Here is a 21,462-nt window from a genome sequence, read left to right as displayed (position 1 = left end):
AAATTAAAACCCCAAATACAAAAAATGGATGCAGTTTCTTTTAAATATACTGTTATAAATGAAGATAAAACAGTTGTGTATTAAGACAGCATGTATGTGTCAAAATTGATCTCCCTTACTCATCAATGACTCATAAGATTCAGTGACCGCCATTACTTGACCAGTTTGTTTGTGGAAGACAAAAGTACATGTCATTGTGATTAGAGGATCTTTTAAAAGCTATCTGTGCAGTCATTTTTTGAGAACTTTTTTAGCCAAAACCTTTTACTGCAATAAAGTAACTTGCTGTCTATCAATTAGCACACTACAGAAATTTTATGTACTATATGAATATAATTTAAACATCATCATGCATTAGATAAACTAATAATGTTCACATAATGTCCATTTTATTTATAAAAAAGCCCTTTCCTTAGTTATGGAACTTCACAACACACAGCAAAGCACATTGTTCTGTCAACACCACGTGTGTTCTAGAGAAGTACAAAAAAGTTTTCTTGACCTTCTGTAAAAGCACTGAAGAATAAGTTGTGACTACAAAACATGAAAGAGACGCCCTTTTTGAGTTGCTTAGTTTCATTTAATCAGCTGATAAATACAATACATAGTTCATTTGGATTTACTATGTCAGAAGTTGTGATTGTGAGACGGGAAGGAGAAAAAAGATTTACATATTTTAGTTGTTAATGTGAATATGGATAGTTTTGTCACTGCAGTGTGAAGCTTCGTTTCCTGCGAGAAGGTAGTCCTGCAGGCTTGGTGCAGGCCGTTTTTCCACAGCCACACTCTTCAACGTGCATGTATGTGAACGGGATCTTCTCTCCAGTTAGGCACAGCAGGTCAATGGTGCGATTGCTGAAGCGTGTCTCCTTACAGCAAGAACAAGAGTGTTGCATAGCAGCAGCAGCTTCAGAATACCTAAAGAAAGCAGGTGTTCCATCAAATATAAAATCGAAATTTGCTTGATACTTAAAAAGAATCAGTGACATTGTATCATTCTTACTTGGTGAATGTGTTGCATGATCCTTCACAGTATGGCATGTCCACCTCTTCTTCAGCTTGACAGCCATTATGTGTTACCCGGGTTGTCATAGAAACCACCTTGCAGGCCTTATCTTTCTCCACACCTTTTTGTTTGAAAAAAGCTTTGTTAGCTTGATTTCAGTTTGACATTTTTTCCACAAATAACATAAAAATGCAGCACTTACAGATTTTACAGCACCCATTTGCTGCTGTCTGAATCGAATCCTGTGAAAGAAAATAAAAGCACCCTATCACTTTGAACTCTTCCACACATAGAGCATCCAGTTTAATGTGCTGCAAAGTGCGGCTTACTGGTTCGCAGTTGCTCTCTTGGAACATCGGGCAGATTATGTGTGAGGTGACTGTTGTTAAAATGTCATCATTCTTGACACAGGTGTATTGTTCACACTTGTTGCCAGGTGGTGACCAGGTTTGTCCCTCCTAAAGAGCAGGGATGTGGGGGTGCCGAAACACACAAAAGTCAGATAACACAAGGATGATAAAATATGAGAAGACAGGATTTCATTAACTTACTGTCAAGATATGTTGGGTACTGTTGATTTTGATCACACAGTCTTTCTGTACACATTCTCCACAGCATACATCAGAATCTGTTTCCACATATTCAAATCCCTGAGAAAGAAAGAAAGTAACGCACATTAAGCAGGCTGGAAAAATCCCCAAAATCTATCAAGAAAAAAATGTTTAAATAGATTTTTTTTTTCTTACCGCACCACAGTTTTGGTCACACAGCATAAATTCGCACACCACTTTGAACAAACCAGTTTTTGGGTCAACCTCATTGCTGCAGATACAGTTCTGACATACATGTGCAGGAACTGATGCCCCAGGCTGACAAAAACAAAAATAGGAGTTTATAATTACGTTAAACTGAATCATGTTCAACTAAATTAGTTAAAATTAAAGTTAATTTGTTCTAAAGTTTGAAAACTAAAAGAAAGACAGCTCTTTATTTACCTGATATTCAATTTCTTTGTGGACACAAACTCTTTTTGGCTCTAAGAAAGAATCAAACAATTATCAAGGATAGTTTTAAAAAAAAGTATTTTTTAGGATAATTTAGTTGAAGCAGAAGTCAGCATCTCACCACATAAATACTCAGGGCAACATTTTCCCTCAGGAACACTCATAACAGGTTTATATCCAACCTGACAGTTTATAGTGTTGGCAGGACAGGTACTGATTTGGCATTCTGTGAATGCAAATATTATGAATGCACAATTCAGTCTCAAGGGGAAATCCTAAAAAGCAAAAAATGTAAAGATGTATAAATTATACATATTTTACCGCAAACATAGTCATAGCAGCATGGGTCTTCTGGATTTGTTTGGTTCACAACCACAAAACCTGGAGTGGTACAGTCAGCGTTATGTGGTGGTGGGCATGTTTTCGGCTTGCAAACAATAGTTTTGGTGGACTCATCACAGATGCAATCCTGGCATTTGTATTCAAATCTTTCATTGAACTGAAAAAAAAGTTATGGTTAGAAATTTGTTATTTTTTGCTAAATAATGTATTTGGATTTTGAAGTGGACATTGTTCTTTTGTCTTTCTATGTTTTGCTTGTTTGCTTTCACCTCTCGAGGAATGCCCTCAGGATCAAGACATCCTAGAAAAAAAAAAACACAACAACAAAAAATTACAACAACAATAAAAAAAATTATGGCCACAGATAAAAATCAGCGATATTATTGCTTACCACACTTTTCAACACATATTCCAGAATCTTTGTTGAAGAGTTTCATTCCATCAGGGCAAAAGCATCCTTCAATTGTATAGTTAAAGCTTGGTTCATTGGGACTGTGAAGGTAAAAATATTGAAATTACACTTGTGAAATGATTGGCTGAAAAAATGAACAGGTGATTATAATTTGAATCTCATACTATCATAACAGTACACTTGCAAATTACTTAATTATTGGTTATTTATTAGGGGCCCAATTATTTCTGGAAGCTTACTTGTCTTCACAAGTTGGCTGTTCTGCAGGACCACATGGCTTATAAATTTTGTCTGAAGGGCAACTATAATCTGTTAAAAAAATAACACAAAAAGAGGTTATTGTTTTCTTTCACCAAGTATACTCCTGTCAGTAGTGCAAAGAATCCTGTTTTCTTGGTTTCCATTGTTGATTCCATAGATATAAATAACATTAAATGAATGATTACTAACCACACAGTTTTGTGTGATTCCTCCAGTGGAGACAAACACCAGCTTGAGCACAGGCAGCAGCATAAGTTTGCAAGCTTGTACACTCCACTGCTGGGTTGGAAACGTGGCAGCTGTCAAAAACACAGCCTCTGTAGAAATTGTCGGGAGAAACTAAAGAATGACACTCTGCAAAAACACTAAAAAGAAACAAAACAAAAAAAGAATGTTAAGCATGGTTTGTTTGGCCTAAAAGGATAACACTGAGTGAAAAACTGCAGATCGAGTCATCCAGACAAACCTGCTTTTGATCAAATCACATATAGAATCAGGGTTGCAGGGAGTTGGCTCCACTGGAGGCTCAGGTGGACTGGTGGGTAGCACAGATGGTACTTCACAATCTGGTTGATAAATGTCTTGTGCAAGCCAGTAGTCTGCCATTATAGCACAATTTTCCACCAGCTGGCCCCCAGGCAACATACAGTCATCAGCCTGATTGTTGGTGCATGTGCCTGAGAATTAAGTTTACACTTTAGTGTGCCTTAAAATAAATATTTCTTAACAACATTTAAATAAGTTCTTACCACAGTGGCCCTGGGTGTTTCTTCCAAATGACCGATAGGGAAGGGTAATACTAAAACCAGTCATTCCAAATGTAATTACTACTTTAAGGCGAGGGATCTCAAAGACCAAATTGAGGCTAGAACTCAAGACCTTCATTCCATGCTGTGAATAAGGTAGTCTCAAACTTTCACCATTTTCAAAAGCCTAAAAAAATACATAAAACAAATATGAGAAGGTTAAACATACTTTATCATTGCCATTCAACTAGACTAAAAAAAATTATTTGTTGTGAAACAAACAGATTAATTAGAAAATAGTATTAAAGTCAACAGAACCAAAATATTGTGTAATGTTACCTCTAACCGTGGTGCTCCAATCAAGTTATGATTTACAAGTGTGATAACTTGAGAATTAAATGATATAATAATTGATCGTGGACAAGAAACATCTTCAGTGGGATCACAATAAACATTATCAACATAAATTTTTAGGTTGTGCGTTTGTGTAATCTCTTCCATCAAAATGTAAGTACAGTTTCCTTGGTAACTGTAGTACAATCCATCAAATGTGATGTAATGGGGATCACCCCAGCCCTCACATACACCTAAGGAAGGACACATCATTATTTAAATATATGTGTATATAATAACACTATAAAAGGGATAATAGCCAAGTTAAATCTGCAGAGAAAACTTACAGTCACAGACGTAATGCTGGCAACAGTAGAACTCATCATAAACAAGAACAGGTTTCTTTCCACTGGCACAAGTTATATTTTGAAGAGGTGGACACTCATATGGTATTATTTCAATTGTACCATTTTCAATGCATCTGGCCATTGTACAATTGCACAAGACAAAGGTTTCATTTTGCTTAAAAACAAAAGAAAAGACAAATTAATATTAACATCCCAATAAAACAGTTAAATTAAAATGAAAGAGCTGTAAAGATGCTATGAATAAACAGAGGAAAATAATGCATGTAATGTTATTAAAATGCACTATGAATGGATTTACATATGTAGCTTTAACTGTAATTAGCAAAGAACAAAAAGATTCTTACGACAACATCCCATTCAGGACATGATGGTGTGTAAGATGTGGGTGTGGGTTCCAGTGTAGATGGTGCTGTAGTGGGACAAGCTTCCGTCTTGTTCATAATTTTGCAGATATCTGAACATATCATTGTCAGGCAAATGCCGGACCCAATGTGGTACATGTCAAATATTACCTCTCCTAGACGTGTGAAGAAAAAAACACAACATTAATAAAATATCATGGCAATTCCTGATTTTCTTCATATGATTTATGCTTTAATCTTACCTGGTTTATAATGTGTGCCATTTATAATGCAGAAGCATTCCGTAGTGGTTTGTGTAGTACTGTCTGTTACAACTTTGTCTGTTGCGGGTGTTGAGCTTGTAGAGGTTGGACCTGTGACTATCGTAAAACTTGTGGTTATCGTAGTAGATGTGGTTGTGGCCTTTGTTGTGGTGGTCAGCTCTGGGGTGGTAGTGCTTGCCACAGTCGGTGTAGTTGTGGTGGTCGACTCTAGAGTGGTAGTGCCAATAATATTGGGTGTAGTTGGTGTTTTTGGAGTTGTGGTAGAGTGCTTTATGGTAGTTGTGCTTTGTTTGAAGGGTGTGGTTGTAGCTTTTGTTATGGTTGTTATCTCTGGTGTTGTGGTTGTTGCTACCGTGGTTTTAATTGTTGTGGTTGACTCTGGAGTGGTAGTGGTGAAGACAGGTGGTATTGTTGTTGAAGTTGTGGTGGTTTGCTCTGTGCTAGTTGTAGTTTGTATGGTGGGTGTTGTTGTTGCCTTAGTTGTGGGGGTTATTTCTGGTGTGGTTGTTGTTGCCAAAGTGGTTGTAGTTGTTGTGGTTGACCCTGGAGTGGTAGTTGTAAATTCAGGTGGTAAAGTTGTTGTTGTTTTTGGAATAGTGGTGGTTTGCTCTGGGGTTGTAGTGGTTTCTTTGGGGGGTGTCATTGTTGCCTCCGTTGTGGTGGTCATCTCTGGGGTTGTTGTTACCACAGTGGTTGTAGTTGTTGTGGTCGTCTCTGGAGTGGTAGTTGTGAATTCAGGTGGTAATGTTGTTGTTTTTGGAGTAGTGGTGGTTTGCTCTGGGGTTGTTGTAGTTTCTTTGGGGGGTGTCGTTGTTGCCTCCGTTGTGGTGGTCTTCTCTGGGGTTGTTGTTGCCACAGTGGTTGTAGTTGTTGTGGTCGTCTCTGGAGTGGTAGTTGTGAATTCAGGTGGTAAAGTTGTTGTTTTTGGAGTAGTGGTGGTTTGCTCTGGGGTTGTTGTGGTTTCTCTGGGGGGTGTCGTTGTTGCTTCAGTTGTGGTGGTCATCTCTGGGGTTGTTGTTCCCACAGTGGTTGTAGTTGTTGTGGTCGTCTCTGGAGTGGTAGTTGTGAATTCAGGTGGTAAAGTTGTTGTTTTTGGAGTAGTGGTCGTTTGCTTTGGGGTTGTTGTGGTTTCTTTGGGGGGTGTCGTTATTGCCTCCGTTGTGGTGGTCATCTCTGAGGTTGTTGTTCCCACAGTGGTTGTAGTTGTGGTCGTCTCTGGAGTGGTAGTTGTGAATTCAGGTGGTAAAGTTGTTGTTGTTGTTGGAGTAGTTGTGGTTTGCTCCGTGGTAGTTGTACTGTGTTTGGTGGGTGTTGTTGTTGCCTCAGTTGTGGGGGTTATTTCTGGTGTGGTTGTTGTTGCCACAGTGGTTGTAGTTGTTGTGGTCTTCTCTGGAGTGGTAGTTGTGAATTCAGGTGGTAAAGTTGTTGTTGTCTTTGGAAGAGTGGTGGTTTGCTCTGGGGTTGTTGTAGTTTCTTTGGGGGGTGTCGTTGTTGCCTCCGTTGTGGTGGTCATCTCTGGGGTTGTTGTTGCCACAGTGGTTGTAGTTGTTGTGGTCGTCTCTGGAGTGGTAGTTGTGAATTCAGGTGGTAAAGTTGTTGTTTTTGGAGTAGTGGTGGTTTGCTCTGGGGTTGTTGTGGTTTCTCTGGGGGGTGTCGTTGTTGCTTCAGTTGTGGTGGTCATCTCTGGGGTTGTTGTTCCCACAGTGGTTGTAGTTGTTGTGGTCGTCTCTGGAGTGGTAGTTGTGAATTCAGGTGGTAAAGTTGTTGTTTTTGGAGTAGTGGTCGTTTGCTTTGGGGTTGTTGTGGTTTCTTTGGGGGGTGTCGTTATTGCCTCCGTTGTGGTGGTCATCTCTGAGGTTGTTGTTCCCACAGTGGTTGTAGTTGTGGTCGTCTCTGGAGTGGTAGTTGTGAATTCAGGTGGTAAAGTTGTTGTTGTTGTTGGAGTAGTTGTGGTTTGCTCCGTGGTAGTTGTACTGTGTTTGGTGGGTGTTGTTGTTGCCTCAGTTGTGGGGGTTATTTCTGGTGTGGTTGTTGTTGCCACAGTGGTTGTAGTTGTTGTGGTCTTCTCTGGAGTGGTAGTTGTGAATTCAGGTGGTAAAGTTGTTGTTGTCTTTGGAAGAGTGGTGGTTTGCTCTGGGGTTGTTGTAGTTTCTTTGGGGGGTGTCGTTGTTGCCTCCGTTGTGGTGGTCATCTCTGGGGTTGTTGTTGCCACAGTGGTTGTAGTTGTTGTGGTCGTCTCTGGAGTGGTAGTTGTGAATTCAGGTGGTAAAGTTGTTGTTGTTTTTGGAGTAGTGGTGGTTTGCTCTGGGGTTGTTGTGGTTTCTTTGGGGGGTGTCGTTATTGCCTCCGTTGTGGTGGTCATCTCTGGGGTTGTTGTTGCCACAGTGGTTGTAGTTGTTGTGGTCGTCTCTGGAGTGGTAGTTGTGAATTCAGGTGGTTTTGTTGTTATTTTTGGAGTAGTGGTGGTTTTCTTTGGGGTTGTTGTTGTTTCTTTGGGGGGTGTCGTTCTTGCCTCCGTTGTGGTGGTAATTTCTGGGGTTGTTGTTGCCACAGTGGTTGTAGTTGTTGTGGTCGTCTCTGGAGTGGTAGTTGTGAATTCAGGTGGTAAAGTTGTTGTTGTTTTTGGAGTAGTGGTGGTTTGCTCTGGGGTTTTTGTGGTTTCTTTGGAAGGTGTCGTTGTTGCCTCTGTTGTGGTGGTCATCTCTGGGGTTGTTGTTGCCACAGTGGTTGTAGTTGTTGTGGTCGTCTCTGGAGTAGAAGTTGTGAACTCAGGTGGTGTTATTGTTTGAGTTGTGGTGGTTTGCTCTGTGGTAGTTGTAGTTTGTTTGGTGGGTGTTGTTGTAGCTACTGTTGTGGTGGGTATCTCTGGGGTAGTTGTTGTTGCTACAGTAGTTGTAGTTGTAGTTGACTCTAGGGTGGTCAAAGTAGATGCAGTAGGCTGGCATATGCTCACTGGACAGCAAACTCTTAATTTGTAGTCAAAACACTTTCCTGGTCGTAAAGGCTGATTTTCTTTTTTACATATTAAGCCAAAACTTATGTCACACTCAACAGTTTGTTTGGTTTCTTCTATAAAATCATCAAAATCCATATCTGGACTATCCGCCGAGCGACAATCGATTAACATGGGATCATGACAAATCTGCAGACCACTGTTTGTAATGTTTTCATATGTCTCCCAGTCATTTTTATCAGTGGTTGGATTATGTACATTATACCATTCTGACCAGTCGCATGTTGGAACACAGGCTGTACTTGTGGATGTCGTTGTCTCTGTTGTGGTGGTCATCTCTGGGATTGTTGTTCCCACAGTGGTTGTAGTTGTAGTGGTCGTTTCTGGAGTGGTAGGTGTGAATTCAGGTGGTAAAGTTGTTGTTGTTTTTGGAGTAGTGGTGGTTTGCTCTGGGGTTGTTGTAGTTTCTTTGGGGGGTGTCGTTGTTGACTCCGTTGCGGTGGTCATCTCTGGGGTTGTTGTTCCCACAGTGGTTGTAGTTGTTTTGGCGGTCTCTGGAGTGGTAGTTGTGAATTCAGGTGGTAAAGTTGTTGTTGTTTTTGGAGTAGTGGTGGTTTGCTCTGGGGTTGTTGTAGTTTCTTTGGGGGGTGTCGTTGTTGACTCCGTTGCGGTGGTCATCTCTGGGGTTGTTGTTGCCACAGTGGTTGTAGTTGTTGTGGTCTTCTCTGGAGTGGTAGTTGTGAATTCAGGTGGTAAAGTTGTTGTTGTTTTTGGAGTAGTGGTCGTTTGCTTTGGGGTTGTTGTGGTTTCTTTGGGGGGTGTCGTTGTTGCCTCCGTTGTGGTGGTCATCTCTGGGGTTGTTGTTGCCACAGTGGTTGTAGTTGTTGTGGTCGTCTCTGGAGTGGTAGTTGTGAATTCAGGTGGTAAAGTTGTTGTTGTTTTTGGAGTAGTGGTCGTTTGCTCAGGGGTTGTTTTGGTTTCTTTGGGGGTTGTCGTTGTTGCTTCAGTCGTGGTGGTCATCTCTGGGGTTGTTGCTCCCACCGTGGTTGTAGTTGTTGTGGTCGTCTCTGGAGTGGTAGTTGTGAATTCAGGTGGTAAAGTTGTTGTTGTTTTTGGAGTAGTGGTGGTTTGCTCTGGGGTTGTTGTAGTTTCTTTGGGGGGTGTCGTTGTTGACTCCGTTGCGGTGGTCATCTCTGGGGTTGTTGTTGCCACAGTGGTTGTAGTTGTTGTGGTCTTCTCTGGAGTGGTAGTTGTGAATTCAGGTGGTAAAGTTGTTGTTGTTTTTGGAGTAGTGGTCGTTTGCTTTGGGGTTGTTGTGGTTTCTTTGGGGGGTGTCGTTGTTGCCTCCGTTGTGGTGGTCATCTCTGGGGTTGTTGTTGCCACAGTGGTTGTAGTTGTTGTGGTCGTCTCTGGAGTGGTAGTTGTGAATTCAGGTGGTAAAGTTGTTGTTGTTTTTGGAGTAGTGGTCGTTTGCTCTGGGGTTGTTTTGGTTTCTTTGGGGGTTGTCGTTGTTGCTTCAGTTGTGGTGGTCATCTCTGGGGTTGTTGTTGCCACAGTGGTTGTAGTTGTTGTGGTCGTCTCTGGAGTGGTAGTTGTGAATTCAGGTGGTAAAGTTGTTGTTTTTGGAGTAGTGGTCGTTTGCTCTGGGGTTGTTTTGGTTTCTTTGGGGGTTGTCGTTGTTGCTTCAGTCGTGGTGGTCATCTCTGGGGTTGTTGCTCCCACCGTGGTTGTAGTTGTTGTGGTCGTCTCTGGAGTGGTAGTTGTGAATTCAGGTGGTAAAGTTGTTGTTGTTTTTGGAGTAGTGGTGGTTTGCTCTGGGGTTGTTGTGGTTTCTTTGGGGGGTGTCGTTGTTGCCTCCGTTGTGGTGGTCATCTCTGGGGTTGTTGTTGGTACAGTGGTTGTAGTTTTTGTGGTCGTCTCTGGAGTGGTAGTTGTGAATTCAGGTGGTAAAGTTGTTGTTGTTTTTGGAGTAGTGGTGTTTTGCTCTGGGGTTGTTGTGGTTTCTTTGGGGGGTGTCGTTGTTGCTTCATTTCTGGTGCTCATCTCTGGGGTTGTTGTTGCCACAGTGGTTGTAGTTGTTGTGGTCGTCTCTGGAGTGGTAGTTGTGAATTCAGGTGGTAAAGTTGTTGTTGTTTTTGGATTAGTGGTGGTTTGCTCTGGGGTTATTGTGGTTTCTTCGGGGGGTGTCGTTGTTGCCTCCGTTGTGTTAGTAATCTCTGGGGTTGTTGTTCCTACAGTGGTTGTAGTTGTTGTGGTCGTCTCTGGAGTGGTAGTTGTGAATTCAGGTGGTAAAGTTGTTGTTGTTTTTGGAGTAGTGGTGGTTTGCTCTGGGGTTGTTGTGGTTTCTTTGGGGGGTGTCGTTGTTGCCTCTGTTTTGGTGGTCATCTCTGGGGTTGTTGTTCCCACAGTGGTTGTAGTTGTTGTGGTCGACTCTGGAGTAGAAGTTGTGAACTCAGGTGGTGTTATTGTTTGAGTTGTGGTGGTTTGCTCTGTGGTAGTTGTTTGTTTGGTAAGTGTTGTTGTAGCTACAGTTGTGGTGGGTATCTCTGGGGTAGTTGTTGTTGCTACAGTAGTTGTAGTTGTAGTTGACTCTATGGTGGTCAAAGTAGATGCAGTAGGCTGACATGTGCTCACTGGACAGCAAACTCTTATTTTGTAGTCAAAGCACTTTCCTGGTCGTAAAGGCTGATTTTCTTTTTTACATATTAAGCCAAAACTTATGTCACACTCAACAGTTTGTTTGGTTTCTTCTATAAAATCATCAAAATCCATATCTGGGCTATCAGCTGAGCGACAATCGATTAACATGGGATCATGACAAATCTGCAGACCACTGTTTGTAATGTTTTCATATGTCTCCCAGTCATTTTTGTCAGTGGTTGGATTATGTACATTATACCATTCTGACCAGTCGCATGTTGGAGCACAGGCTGTACTTGTGGATGTCGTTGTTGCCTCTGTTGTGGTGGTCATCTCTGGGGTTGTTGTTGCCACAGTGGTCGAAGTTGTTGTGGTCGACTCTGGAGTAGAAGTGGTGAACTCGGGTGGTTTTATTGTTTGAGTTGTGGTGGTTTGCTCCATGGTACTTGTAGTTTGTCTGGTGGGTGTCGTTGTAGATACAGTTGTGGTGCTTGTCTCCATAGTAGTTGTAGATTGGGTGGGAGGTGTAGCTGTTGTTGCTGCACAGGATTCATTGCTATGTATTACTGTTGAATTTATGCAGATTGCATAGTAGCACATTCCCAGATTGTCAGTCACATTATAAATGACCTCATTTTCCTCATATATCGTCCCATTGTAAATGCAGTATGGGCATGCTTCCACGCATGTTTGGTTTTTTTCATCAAATATTGGTTTATCCTCTGGACATACAGGATAACAGCCTAAAAGTATTAAAGATAGCTGGTTAGGTTATGTCTCCAAATCCCAAAGTAAAATGAAATCCAAGCACATAAATTTGCAATGTAAAATACTACCTTCAAGATTGGGTATTGGGTTACTACATATTCCATGTGGGTTTAGACAGGTTTTATAGCAAGGTGTGTGGCAAGGATGGTAGTGCCATGTGCAATCGTTTGGGTTGTTATAGTAATCACAAAAAACAGCTGGAAAAAACAGATTTGTCATTTAGATATTAAAATACAAAATCAAATAAACATACATTTTTCATTGCAGCACATTGATTACTTTTTTCTTAATATTTGTTTATTTAAGTCAAACATTTTTAGTTTTATTTTATCAGTCTTGACGTTTTATTTTTAGTATGTTAAGAGGAAGCAAAAGAAGATAGTAAAGTTCACTCAGGTACTGTTGTTATGTTTCATTAAGCACTAATTGAGGAAAAGGTGCATTTCCTAATGCTGTAATTCCTTAACTTTACTTTCAATTCATCTACTTTCTGAACTGGCTCAATCCCTTTCAGAGTAAAAGGGTTGGTGGAGCCTATTCCAGCTACTGCAATGGTAGGGCACGGTACACCTTGGACAGTATGCAAGTCTGTCACAGTGGAGTACAACCACATCCACGCACATCTACACGACAATTTAGATTCAACAATCCACCCACGACACATGTTTTTTGACAATGGAACACTGACAGCCAGTGAGAGGAAGTCGGAGTGCCATTCACTTCACATTTACTTTAAATTACTTTTACCAAACAACTTTTTATTGTATGGTAATCAGTTATTTAGCATAATAATTTGGAAAGGAAGAAATAAACATGTGGAAAAGTGCAACTGGAATGGGAAACAAGTATATAGCCAACAGTTTGAGTCCAAGAGAACAGGAAAGAAGAAGTTACAGTGTAAGTACTATACAAGCTGAGCAAACAGACTGAGATTGACAAAAAAAATAAACAAGTTTCTTTGGCATCTCTTTTTTGTGAAATAGATTTCTGGCTTACAAAAGTACTTTGATTAATGATCTCACATAAGACAAACCAGAAATGTCTAATACAACTAGTATCAGAGTAAAACAACTTAAATTGACTTACGACAAATGTCGGGAGTTCTCCATGCAACACAGACACCAGCCTCATTACAGGCCTGTGCATATGCACCAACTGCTGAGCAGAAACACTCACAGTCTCCTCCGGCATCACAGGCACAGGAGTCTTTCACGCAGTTGTCATAGTAAGGCTGGGGGTTGACCTGTTCAGTCATGAATGATTGAGGATTATTTTTTCAGAAACATGTTTGAAACCACTCAATGTCTTAGAGCTAAAGATTTCTTTCAAACCTTAGTGTGACATTGATGGAATGTTGTTCCTGTTATTATGCCGCACATCATTTTAGCCCAGTGCTGTCGTTTGGGTTCTAAGTCACAAGGATCAACATTCTCTTCCACATCTTTACAGCTGCTCCTCACTTTCCAGCTGTTTGCAAATTCTAGTGGATTGGTAACCACCATCTGACCCTGTGTGGTGAAGTCATTCTGTCCATCACCATCAAAATTCCCACACAGGCCACATACTTCACCCTGCATGAAACACAAAAGGCATAATGTATTAGAATAACATAAATCACATTGAGGAGTAGAGTAGACTTTTATACTGACTTAATTTGTACTGCATTTGCTGTATCAGTGCATTTACTGCATCAGTATGAAGTGAAAGGAATCAATCACTAATGACAAGTTATACAACTAAATTGTTTTAACTTAAAAGCTTTTAGTTAACACTATTAAACAGTTATTGTTACTCACACTGTGTTGAGGTTCCAGTAGGATGCGAATAGTTGTCTTCCGATCCCACATTACTGCCACACCAATGTCGGATTCTACCACCAGGTACAAGCCTACCCTCCTCACTTTGTACTTTAGCAGTGCTCCAACCTCAAGGTCCTCCACTTTATAATTACCCTTTGTCAGTATGATTTCTGTCCGCTGTAAAGCAAAGCAGACTCAGCTCTCTCATTTCATCCTTTATAAAAGATTGATTTGTATATTATTCTGAATATATCAAGTACATGTTTTTTCTCTCACCCCAAGTTGAACTTTGACATTTTTGGAGCATGTTGCATTGGTAGATCCACAAGGAACGTTTTCTGTGATAACTCCAAACCTGTTTACTCCAGTTTTATTGCCACAGTTATTCTTAAAAAAGCAATTCAAGGTTTTGTTAAACATACTCAGGTCCCAGTTCAAACTCAACTTAAACTAAATTACTCAGGAATTTAAAAATGAAAACATAAAGTCATAATGACTTATATTTTAAAATGATTGCTCACTGATTAATGACGATTAAGATTTAAGACACAGCAAAAAATGTTTTTGCCATAAACTTAAATTACCTTCATGGCAACATAACCGCAGTGTCCTTGAAATCCAAATGTGCGATGATCAAAGGTATTGTAGTGGCCACTTCCATAGATAATGCAGGTTTCTGGACATTTTTTCTCTGTGCACTCCCATTGGCCACTTTTGCAGGTACTAGATTTTTCAGAAATGGTGAAACAGAAAATCCGAAAATTAGAATACATATAAATTAGAATATATAAAATAATTTTCAATTCATGGAGACAAGTGAGATTAAAGTAAGGTGTTACCATTTGTTGCATTGTTTTGAAATTATTGATCTTGGGGCATAAACCCGACCATCATGCTGACACGGACAGTCACTTTGTTTTACACAGGAACCCCTGCCATCATCAAGAAGGCCACTGGGACACCGGCAGCCAGATTCACAGTCTGTGTAGCCCTGGGATTGCAGACAGATTAGAGCCATGGTGCTAACACTTGAGGGTTCAGAATATCAGTATTTTCGTTTTTTTGTTTAAGGGATAGTTATTATTCTTGGCTGGATATTGACCAAAGAACACTCACGCAATCATCACTGTCCAGATTTAAACAGCTTTGAACACACTGCAGTTCTGTCTCTTCTCTGCTGGCAGCAGAACAGTTGAAGAAAACTCTTGGAAATGGACATGCTGTAACTTAAAAAGAAAAAGCATTAACATTAATCATGCATTTGTGTGTCATCTACATGCAAATTAATAACAGACATTTACCTGCTGATCGGAATCTCCAAGAACGACAATGAAGCATTCCATTGTTGCACACACTAGCAAAAAATAATATTAATACAACATACTTTAATGAAATATTAAGTGAGGAAAAAAAAGGGTCAAACAGCAATTGATAAAAAATACTCTAAATCTAAATCCATGAAAGTTATTTAAAAGTATGGTGACTCACCAGTGCTCATCTTTGATGTTGATTGACTTTCCTGCTTGGATGTAGGCTCCATTGTGATAACACGAACATTTTGCCATTGGAACACACATGTGGTTTTCATTCAGGTAGAAGCCTTCAGCACAGGAGCATCCATCTACAGGCAGGAAGTCAGAGGAGCAGCTCTGCTGCTCTGAGCTCAGGGATCTGCATGTCAGCTGGCATCTCTGATGTTTGTAAGAAAAGACCTGAGTTTCTGGGCAGTTGTTGGTGTATTTATCTGTTTGGAAGACAATTTGAAAGCAGTCAGTTTTTATCTTTGGAAAAAATGAAATGCATTCACCTCCAGTTCATAAGTCTACACCTCAGTGCACTAAAAAATAACTTACTGCAGACATTCTCACTCCAGTCCGTCAGGAACACCTCCTTTGCAGCACAAGCTCGAGCATAGGAAGAGAAAACAGCACACAGGCAGGCCTCGCTCTTCTCACAGTTGCAGCTAGAATACATGCATCGCTGCAGGACAAAGTGTAAATTTTTTTAAGCAAAAACATTTTTTTTCCATTCTGAAGAAGCCGGACCAACAAGTTTGATCTACCTTGTAGAATGCTTCAGGGTCCACCACTGAGTGACACTGTGTGAATTCACTGTTTGGACTTCGGAGCAAGGCACACCAGTGTTTAGCATACAATTCTGAAAAACACGAGTCATTTGTCCTTCTGTGGCTGAAGTAATTTGAATGACTGAAGTACAGAGCTAATGTATGGAAAACAGTTTACCATTTTCAATGCTCAGGGAACATGGGTCATCAAGTCTTTCCTCTGTGTCACTGCACATGAGGTTAGCCTTCCAGGAGTTAGCAAAAGATCCCGCAGTTCCTTCCACAATCCCCTGAGGAGTCCTCATGTCGTCACTCAGAACCATGTTAAAGTCCCCACACAGACCTAAGGAGTCAAGCAAAAAGCCAACATTTTACAAAACACAGAAAAAGATGAAACGTGATAAGACAATCACATTTTAACTTGGAAATAAACACGTAGTTATTGTAATGTTAAAAAGTTTTGTAAATCAAATTAAAATTATTAATGATTTTTTATTAGGTTGGGTTTTAAGTTATGAAAAGAACATTGGCTAAATTGAAACATTTCTATAAAGTTAGTGCTCCTTAATAAGTAATTATTTTCAAAGTGAAGCAATTTCCTGCTGTTTATCCAAATAAACTCATAGCAACAAGTTAAAGATGGATTCCAAAAAACACCACAGCTATAATTATTGCAGACGATAATTTAAACCCAAAAAGAAAGAAAAAAAAAGAAAAGAAAAAAAATAGAATTAAGCATGATAACTTGGAAAGGATGAAAATAGAATTTTGGGAAGGAGGTGATATGTACAGTGATCCTGAAGTGCACTTAACCGAAAAAGACATTAAAGATAACAATCACAATTAATAAAGCTAAACAAATAATAAAAAAGCCTTAGTTTCCCTAAAAAAACATTTTGAAAGGTAATTTCCTGAAATCGAAATGAAATGTCAAAAATGAAACAAAAGAAGAAAAGGTAGGTACTGTGGGACACCACTGATGGATGAAGATCTTTGTCCATCATTTCAACCAAATGTCATTTGGCATGAAGCGATACTGGACACCAATCACAATACTTTTATTGGTTACCAACAGGTTTCTTTTTGTGTTTCATTTTTTAATATTTCTATTTGATTTCTGTATTCTGTATTTTTATTTATTCTGAACTGTGTTGTGGTTTCAAAAATCTAATCTTGTTATTTTGTTTTTTTGTTATTGGTTTTGCTTTTTTTTGTCTTCAATATGTAGTTTTTTCTACGTATATTTTGGTTCAATTGTGTTTATAATATCCCTTTTTAATTGTCTAGTAAACTAACATTATTGTAATCATCATTGCATCATTAAAAAGCACCAATGTGAAATAACTGAATGTAAAAATGCAAAAGCATGGTGTAAAACCTACCGCGCGACTTTGCTTTGTAACTCTCTTCCAAGGTGATGTAGACCTGCATGACGGGAACATGTTGGACTTGAATTTGTATCCCAAATCTAGTCTGCATCATTATGTGAAAGGATGAAGGCTGGAATATGGTGATGTCTCCTAAACAAAGAGAAATGTGGAGGGAAAACTGATTTATAATTCAAATAAACAACAAAAAATAAATAAATAAATAAATTTTAAAAACATGCTCCGTTTAGTTCACCTGAGTAGTAGGGCAAGCTGACAGGCTGACTATTCTGCTGAACCAACCCATCTGGTGTGAATGTTAACACCTGGGAAAACATGGAATAACTGCTTAACAATTTGTAGGTAAGGAGCACAACCCCCATTTAAATAAGCGATGTTCAACTCACATTGTTTCTGTCATTGTTCACCAGGACTTTGAGGGTCTTCAGACAAGTGTCAAACTGTTGGTGTGCACATGGCACCAGCTGGGCAAGGATAGTAAACTTTGGGCTAATTTCATCCTAAAAAACATCAGGAGATCAAAACAAATTCAATAAACATTTAATCAACACAAGTGTATTCTGTTCAACGGCATAAAATCTCTCAATTCACCTTTCTTTCCACTTTGGCCAGAGTGTAGTAACAGTCTCCATGGAAGGTGTACGCTTTCCCATCAAAAGTAGTGAAGTGTGAGCCCTCTTCAACTGAGCACAAGGCACGTCTTTGAAGACTCACACAAATCCATCTCCCTTCAAAACATGTACTGTAACAAAAAAAGGTAATACAGAATTTCATTACACCAATAAGCAATACACATTGTATTCTGTTTACCCCAAAACACATTTTACAAACCATTCCTCTGTGTCCTGTCGATACACCTGTCCAGCATCATAGATGTTGATATGCTTGCACTGACAATCAGACTTATCAATACATCCCCTCATGGAAATGTCATCAAATACAGTTCCTGAAATAAAAGACAGATTTGAAGTTTATTTACACCTTTTTAGCAACAGAAGAAGTCATTTTTAGTGATCAAATTGGAAGAAAACCAACCAGGAGGACAGAAACAGCCGTCAATTTTGTGTTCCTCACACAGAGAACTTGTATCTTGATGTGTACAAGTGTCCATGCAAGGTGAACCACTCTCCTCAAACACCATGTTGTACGGACACTGTTTATCTGTGAAGACATTTTATGTAACCAAAACAGGTTAAGAAGAATGAGAAATTGCTTAGGTATTTCATTGATAAATTTACAATTTAGTTACAATTTTGTTTAATGCTATTCATCTCCTAAAATCTTGGTTTTTAATGATTTTCAGGTGAAACATGAGCTGTATCTTACATTAAAAAGGTCAATACTTGGGATTACCTTCATCTTAGACAAAACATAAGTCAAGACAATAACTGAAAAGAAGCCAAAGTGAAAAACTTTACCACAGAACTGAGGTGACCTCCAGTTGGGGGGTTGTCCTCCAGCGTGGGAGCACTGCCGGGAAAACTCTGACAGTGTGCTGCAGACACAGAAGTCATCTGAGCTGTTGCTACAGCCGCACATGTCCAGCACACAAGCCTGGATGTAAACCTCAGGGTCAATCAGTTTGATGCAGGAGCTCCAAGACTCTGCAATGAGCATTTGTTCACAAGGGGTTCGCTGTAATGGACAAGAAGGAACCAAGTGTAAAGTTGATGTCTTACTGCTCAAAACATTTTGATTCCATTCTTTTTAAATGATGTGGAACTCACAAACTCTTTGCAAGATTCATCTACTGTCTTGGTCTGTAGTAATTCTTCCTCTTCATAGGGATCCTCACAGTCATCATTTGGCCGATGGGCTTTGTGTTTGTTGCCAAACTCAATGGGGCTGATTTTGCGGCCTGTACATAATCCAATATCATGTTAGACTATTTAAGAAAAAAAAAACAAGATTTAAATCAATGCATTTATGTAAATACCATTATGCATGAACTCATTGTAGACTGGAAAGCCGTTAAAGTCCCCACAAAGTCCACAGGTGCGATTTGCGTAGTCATTGTCAATTTCCACCTAAAAAACAGAAAAAGGTGTAAAAATTCTTTTAAAAACACTTTTGTAACTGATAAAGACTCAAAGAAAAAACAGCAACCTGCTACTACTGCCTCATAAAATGCAAAAACAATCTGAGTTGGATAAACCTTTTTTTAAAGATCCTCTTCAGTCATCTTTTGATCCATTTTAAAAGCGTTCCTAGTTGTCTTTTAGATATGTTTATGGCGTTTTTAGCAAAAAGTATAAAAACCTTTATAGTTTTTTAGGGCATAGTTTCTGCAGCAATGCAATTTTCAAACAGGCCACTCAAATGCAGCTGGCTGATGAACATGGCAGATGATGCAAATACACCAGAAAGCTCTGTGAGCTGGACCTTCCTAGTTTTTGTGATGGTCAGATGGTTTTTTTAATTTCAACTTTTAGTTGTCAAAAACAATGTGCTCACTAAAACAATTTTTAAAATGTTTGACTTTGTATTCTTAGTAATAAACTTGATTTGCTAAAGAAAATGTTCTCTACAGGAAAAAAAAGACCAGGAGGAATAATCATTATAGTTTACATAATCATTGAACATAAATTAGCGTTGTGTGCGGTTTTATTATAAATTCTTTTTTTGTGGGTTGTTTCATCCTTTACCATGACAGCGTCATCTCCGTTCCACATAACAGTGAAGCCAACTTTGGCCTGGAGCTTAGTGTAAACTGCATTTTTTTCAACTTGGACACCCCCCTGGTAGTATGGCAAAGTGACACTGAAGAACAAAAAAAAATCAGATTTATTATGTATTTTTAAAAATAATCTTTTGTTGTTGTTGTTAAATCTCAGTGTTCTCTTCTTTACTCACAGCTCACTGTTGACAACAACACGAGTCTTGGTGATGTGGAAATACAGGTCATTGACGGTGACTAGCACATAGCTGACTGTGGGTTTTCCATCTTGTTCTGTTCTTTTCAGATGCACTGAAAACTCTTGGTAGAGCTCATGGCAGTCTGAGACCAAGTTGTATTCACACAAACCAGGAAACTGGTACACATCCCCATCAAAGGTCTTAAAGTGCTCTCTGCCCCATGTGCTGCAGATGCTGCTGACATGGTTGCGAACTGAAAAGGAAAAAAATCATGTTTGAATCAAGAAACTATCCATTAAATGAAGTGTAATCTACAATATCCTATTTTTTACCTTTCTTGATATCTCAACATATAAATAATTTACATTGGGATGATTTTCAAAAAGCATTGCACTGTATGTAAAATGTGAGGCTTACCCAGTCTAGTCTGCACCTCAGTGACAAGAAAGACAGCAAGAATACTCAGACATACAGATCTCCACCTCATTGTTACCACAGCGGGCCTGTTGTCACCAGAGGCTGCGATGGTCATTTGGTGCTTGGCTTATATTGAGATTGTACAAGTTTTTTTTTTTTGCTCACTCCCACTTTTTAAAGTTTTACAGCCAAGACATAGCAAACATTTGCTGAATATATCTATGACGTGTTTCACACAACCCTTGCAGGTACGGCTGACACCCTCGTCAACTATTGAAAAAGCAATAATGTTTTTGTTTTAGCCAGGAATCTCTATACCACTAAATGCATATATTTTTTTCACTTTTGTTTTGAATGAGTACAAAGAAAATATCTTACTATGTCAAGCATTACAAAGTAATCTCAAACTATTTAGCTGTTAAACACCATGATTAAGAATGGGTGCAAATGGCAAATCTAAATTGTGCATTGCTAGTGCATAAACAGTCAGTGAGTCATACCCTTATGATTATTCCTAAATGGATCTATCACAGAAAGGATGGAAATATATATAAAATCCAGACTTAAAAAGAAAGCAACAAAACATCACATTCTGCTGTTTTCAAAGTACCAAATACCTTGTGTTTAGAGTGCAAATATCTTTTAGACCATTGTAAATGACATATATCAAAAGTAAACCTTTACTAACTAAACTATGCTTCCAAACCCTTAATAATAAAATAATAACTACACATTTTCATCCAAAAACACCAACATCAAAGGACATTATACAAAAGATTAAAATCTTGCTGAAAAGTTTTCACATTAAAACTGAAAAAGAGGCAAGAAGTAAGAAAAAATGAAATAACAAAAAATAAAAAATAAAAGCTTAACTTGTTGCTGTGATGATCAAAGCAGAAGAGTAAGGAGCAGTCAAATTAGTACAATCTTTTATCTGGGAATCTACACAGACTTGCCCCTATGGTGGTTGAACTCTCATGTTTATGCAAATCACTATCAGAAACTGAATTCTGTTCTGTTTGTGAAGTGACAAAGTTCTTTTGTATTTGTACCAAAATACAAATAGGGTTTTGTGAGAAATAAAAAAATTAAGCATTAGAGCAGTATTTATATATAAAAAGAAAAATATGTAAACAAATAATATTAAATGAAGACTAGTGAATGAGTGAAACTCAGTTGAATTGATGATATAAAATTATACTACCAAAAAGTCAATATTTGTTTTCATGGAGTATAAGTACATCCTGCTTTGTCTTATCTGCATGTGGAGTTATGAATTGCACAGGATGTGCATTTAAATGGACAATACTACATCCTTGATTCATATCATCCTCTTACGGCAGAGTCACATTGACACAAGAGGAAATTGCATTCTCCACGCATTTTTACAATACGTATTTTTCTTTTTGTGTGTAACTGTCCTGTATGTTCTGTAAGTGTGAATCTTTATCCTTAACATAACATTTTCCTAACATTAGT

The 21,462-nt window shown here is 38.9% G+C and overlaps 1 protein-coding gene across 1 annotated transcript; it reads right to left on the bottom strand.

Annotated features, from left to right (window-relative positions):
- Positions 1-558: 558 nt before the first annotated feature.
- Positions 559-20,093, bottom strand: muc2 (mucin 2, oligomeric mucus/gel-forming). Its single transcript, XM_023955731.1, has 46 exons — positions 19,984-20,093; positions 19,564-19,819; positions 19,356-19,470; positions 18,647-18,737; positions 18,438-18,568; positions 18,129-18,345; positions 17,746-17,871; positions 17,542-17,656; positions 17,302-17,452; positions 17,097-17,210; positions 16,946-17,015; positions 16,705-16,842; positions 15,501-15,665; positions 15,320-15,414; positions 15,111-15,237; positions 14,746-15,001; positions 14,559-14,611; positions 14,374-14,483; positions 14,097-14,248; positions 13,842-13,980; positions 13,534-13,644; positions 13,255-13,434; positions 12,790-13,029; positions 12,545-12,701; positions 11,527-11,655; positions 10,119-11,433; positions 5,783-6,464; positions 5,077-5,611; positions 4,817-4,989; positions 4,452-4,626; positions 4,111-4,358; positions 3,775-3,958; positions 3,492-3,702; positions 3,215-3,390; positions 3,004-3,073; positions 2,744-2,844; positions 2,622-2,653; positions 2,332-2,509; positions 2,132-2,236; positions 2,002-2,042; positions 1,753-1,875; positions 1,558-1,656; positions 1,336-1,464; positions 1,209-1,248; positions 1,004-1,127; positions 559-918 (listed from the first exon to the last, which is right to left on the bottom strand). The coding sequence occupies exons 1-46, from the start codon at positions 20,051-20,053 to the stop codon at positions 708-710; spliced, it is 8,460 nt and encodes a 2,819-aa protein (XP_023811499.1). The 5' UTR covers positions 20,054-20,093; the 3' UTR covers positions 559-707.
- Positions 20,094-21,462: the final 1,369 nt, after the last annotated feature.

This window comes from Oryzias latipes, chromosome 6 (genome assembly GCF_002234675.1).
Source record: "Oryzias latipes chromosome 6, ASM223467v1".
NCBI classification, from domain to species: domain Eukaryota; kingdom Metazoa; phylum Chordata; class Actinopteri; order Beloniformes; family Adrianichthyidae; genus Oryzias; species Oryzias latipes.
The sequence above is the reverse complement of the archived record's forward strand: the minus strand, read 5'-3'. Positions and strand labels throughout refer to the sequence as shown.

Excerpts from the sequence above, each read along its gene's own strand:
- muc2 (XM_023955731.1), bottom strand. The coding sequence starts at position 20,053 with ATGAGGTGGAGATCTGTATGTCTGAGTATTCTTGCTGTCTTTCTTGTC. Across the intron at positions 11,434-11,526 it reads CCCAATACCCAATCTTGAAG|GCTGTTATCCTGTATGTCCA; the intron begins GTAGTATTTTAC and ends TAATACTTTTAG. Across the intron at positions 3,703-3,774 it reads AAACACCCAGGGCCACTGTG|GCACATGCACCAACAATCAG; the intron begins GTAAGAACTTAT and ends CTTAATTCTCAG.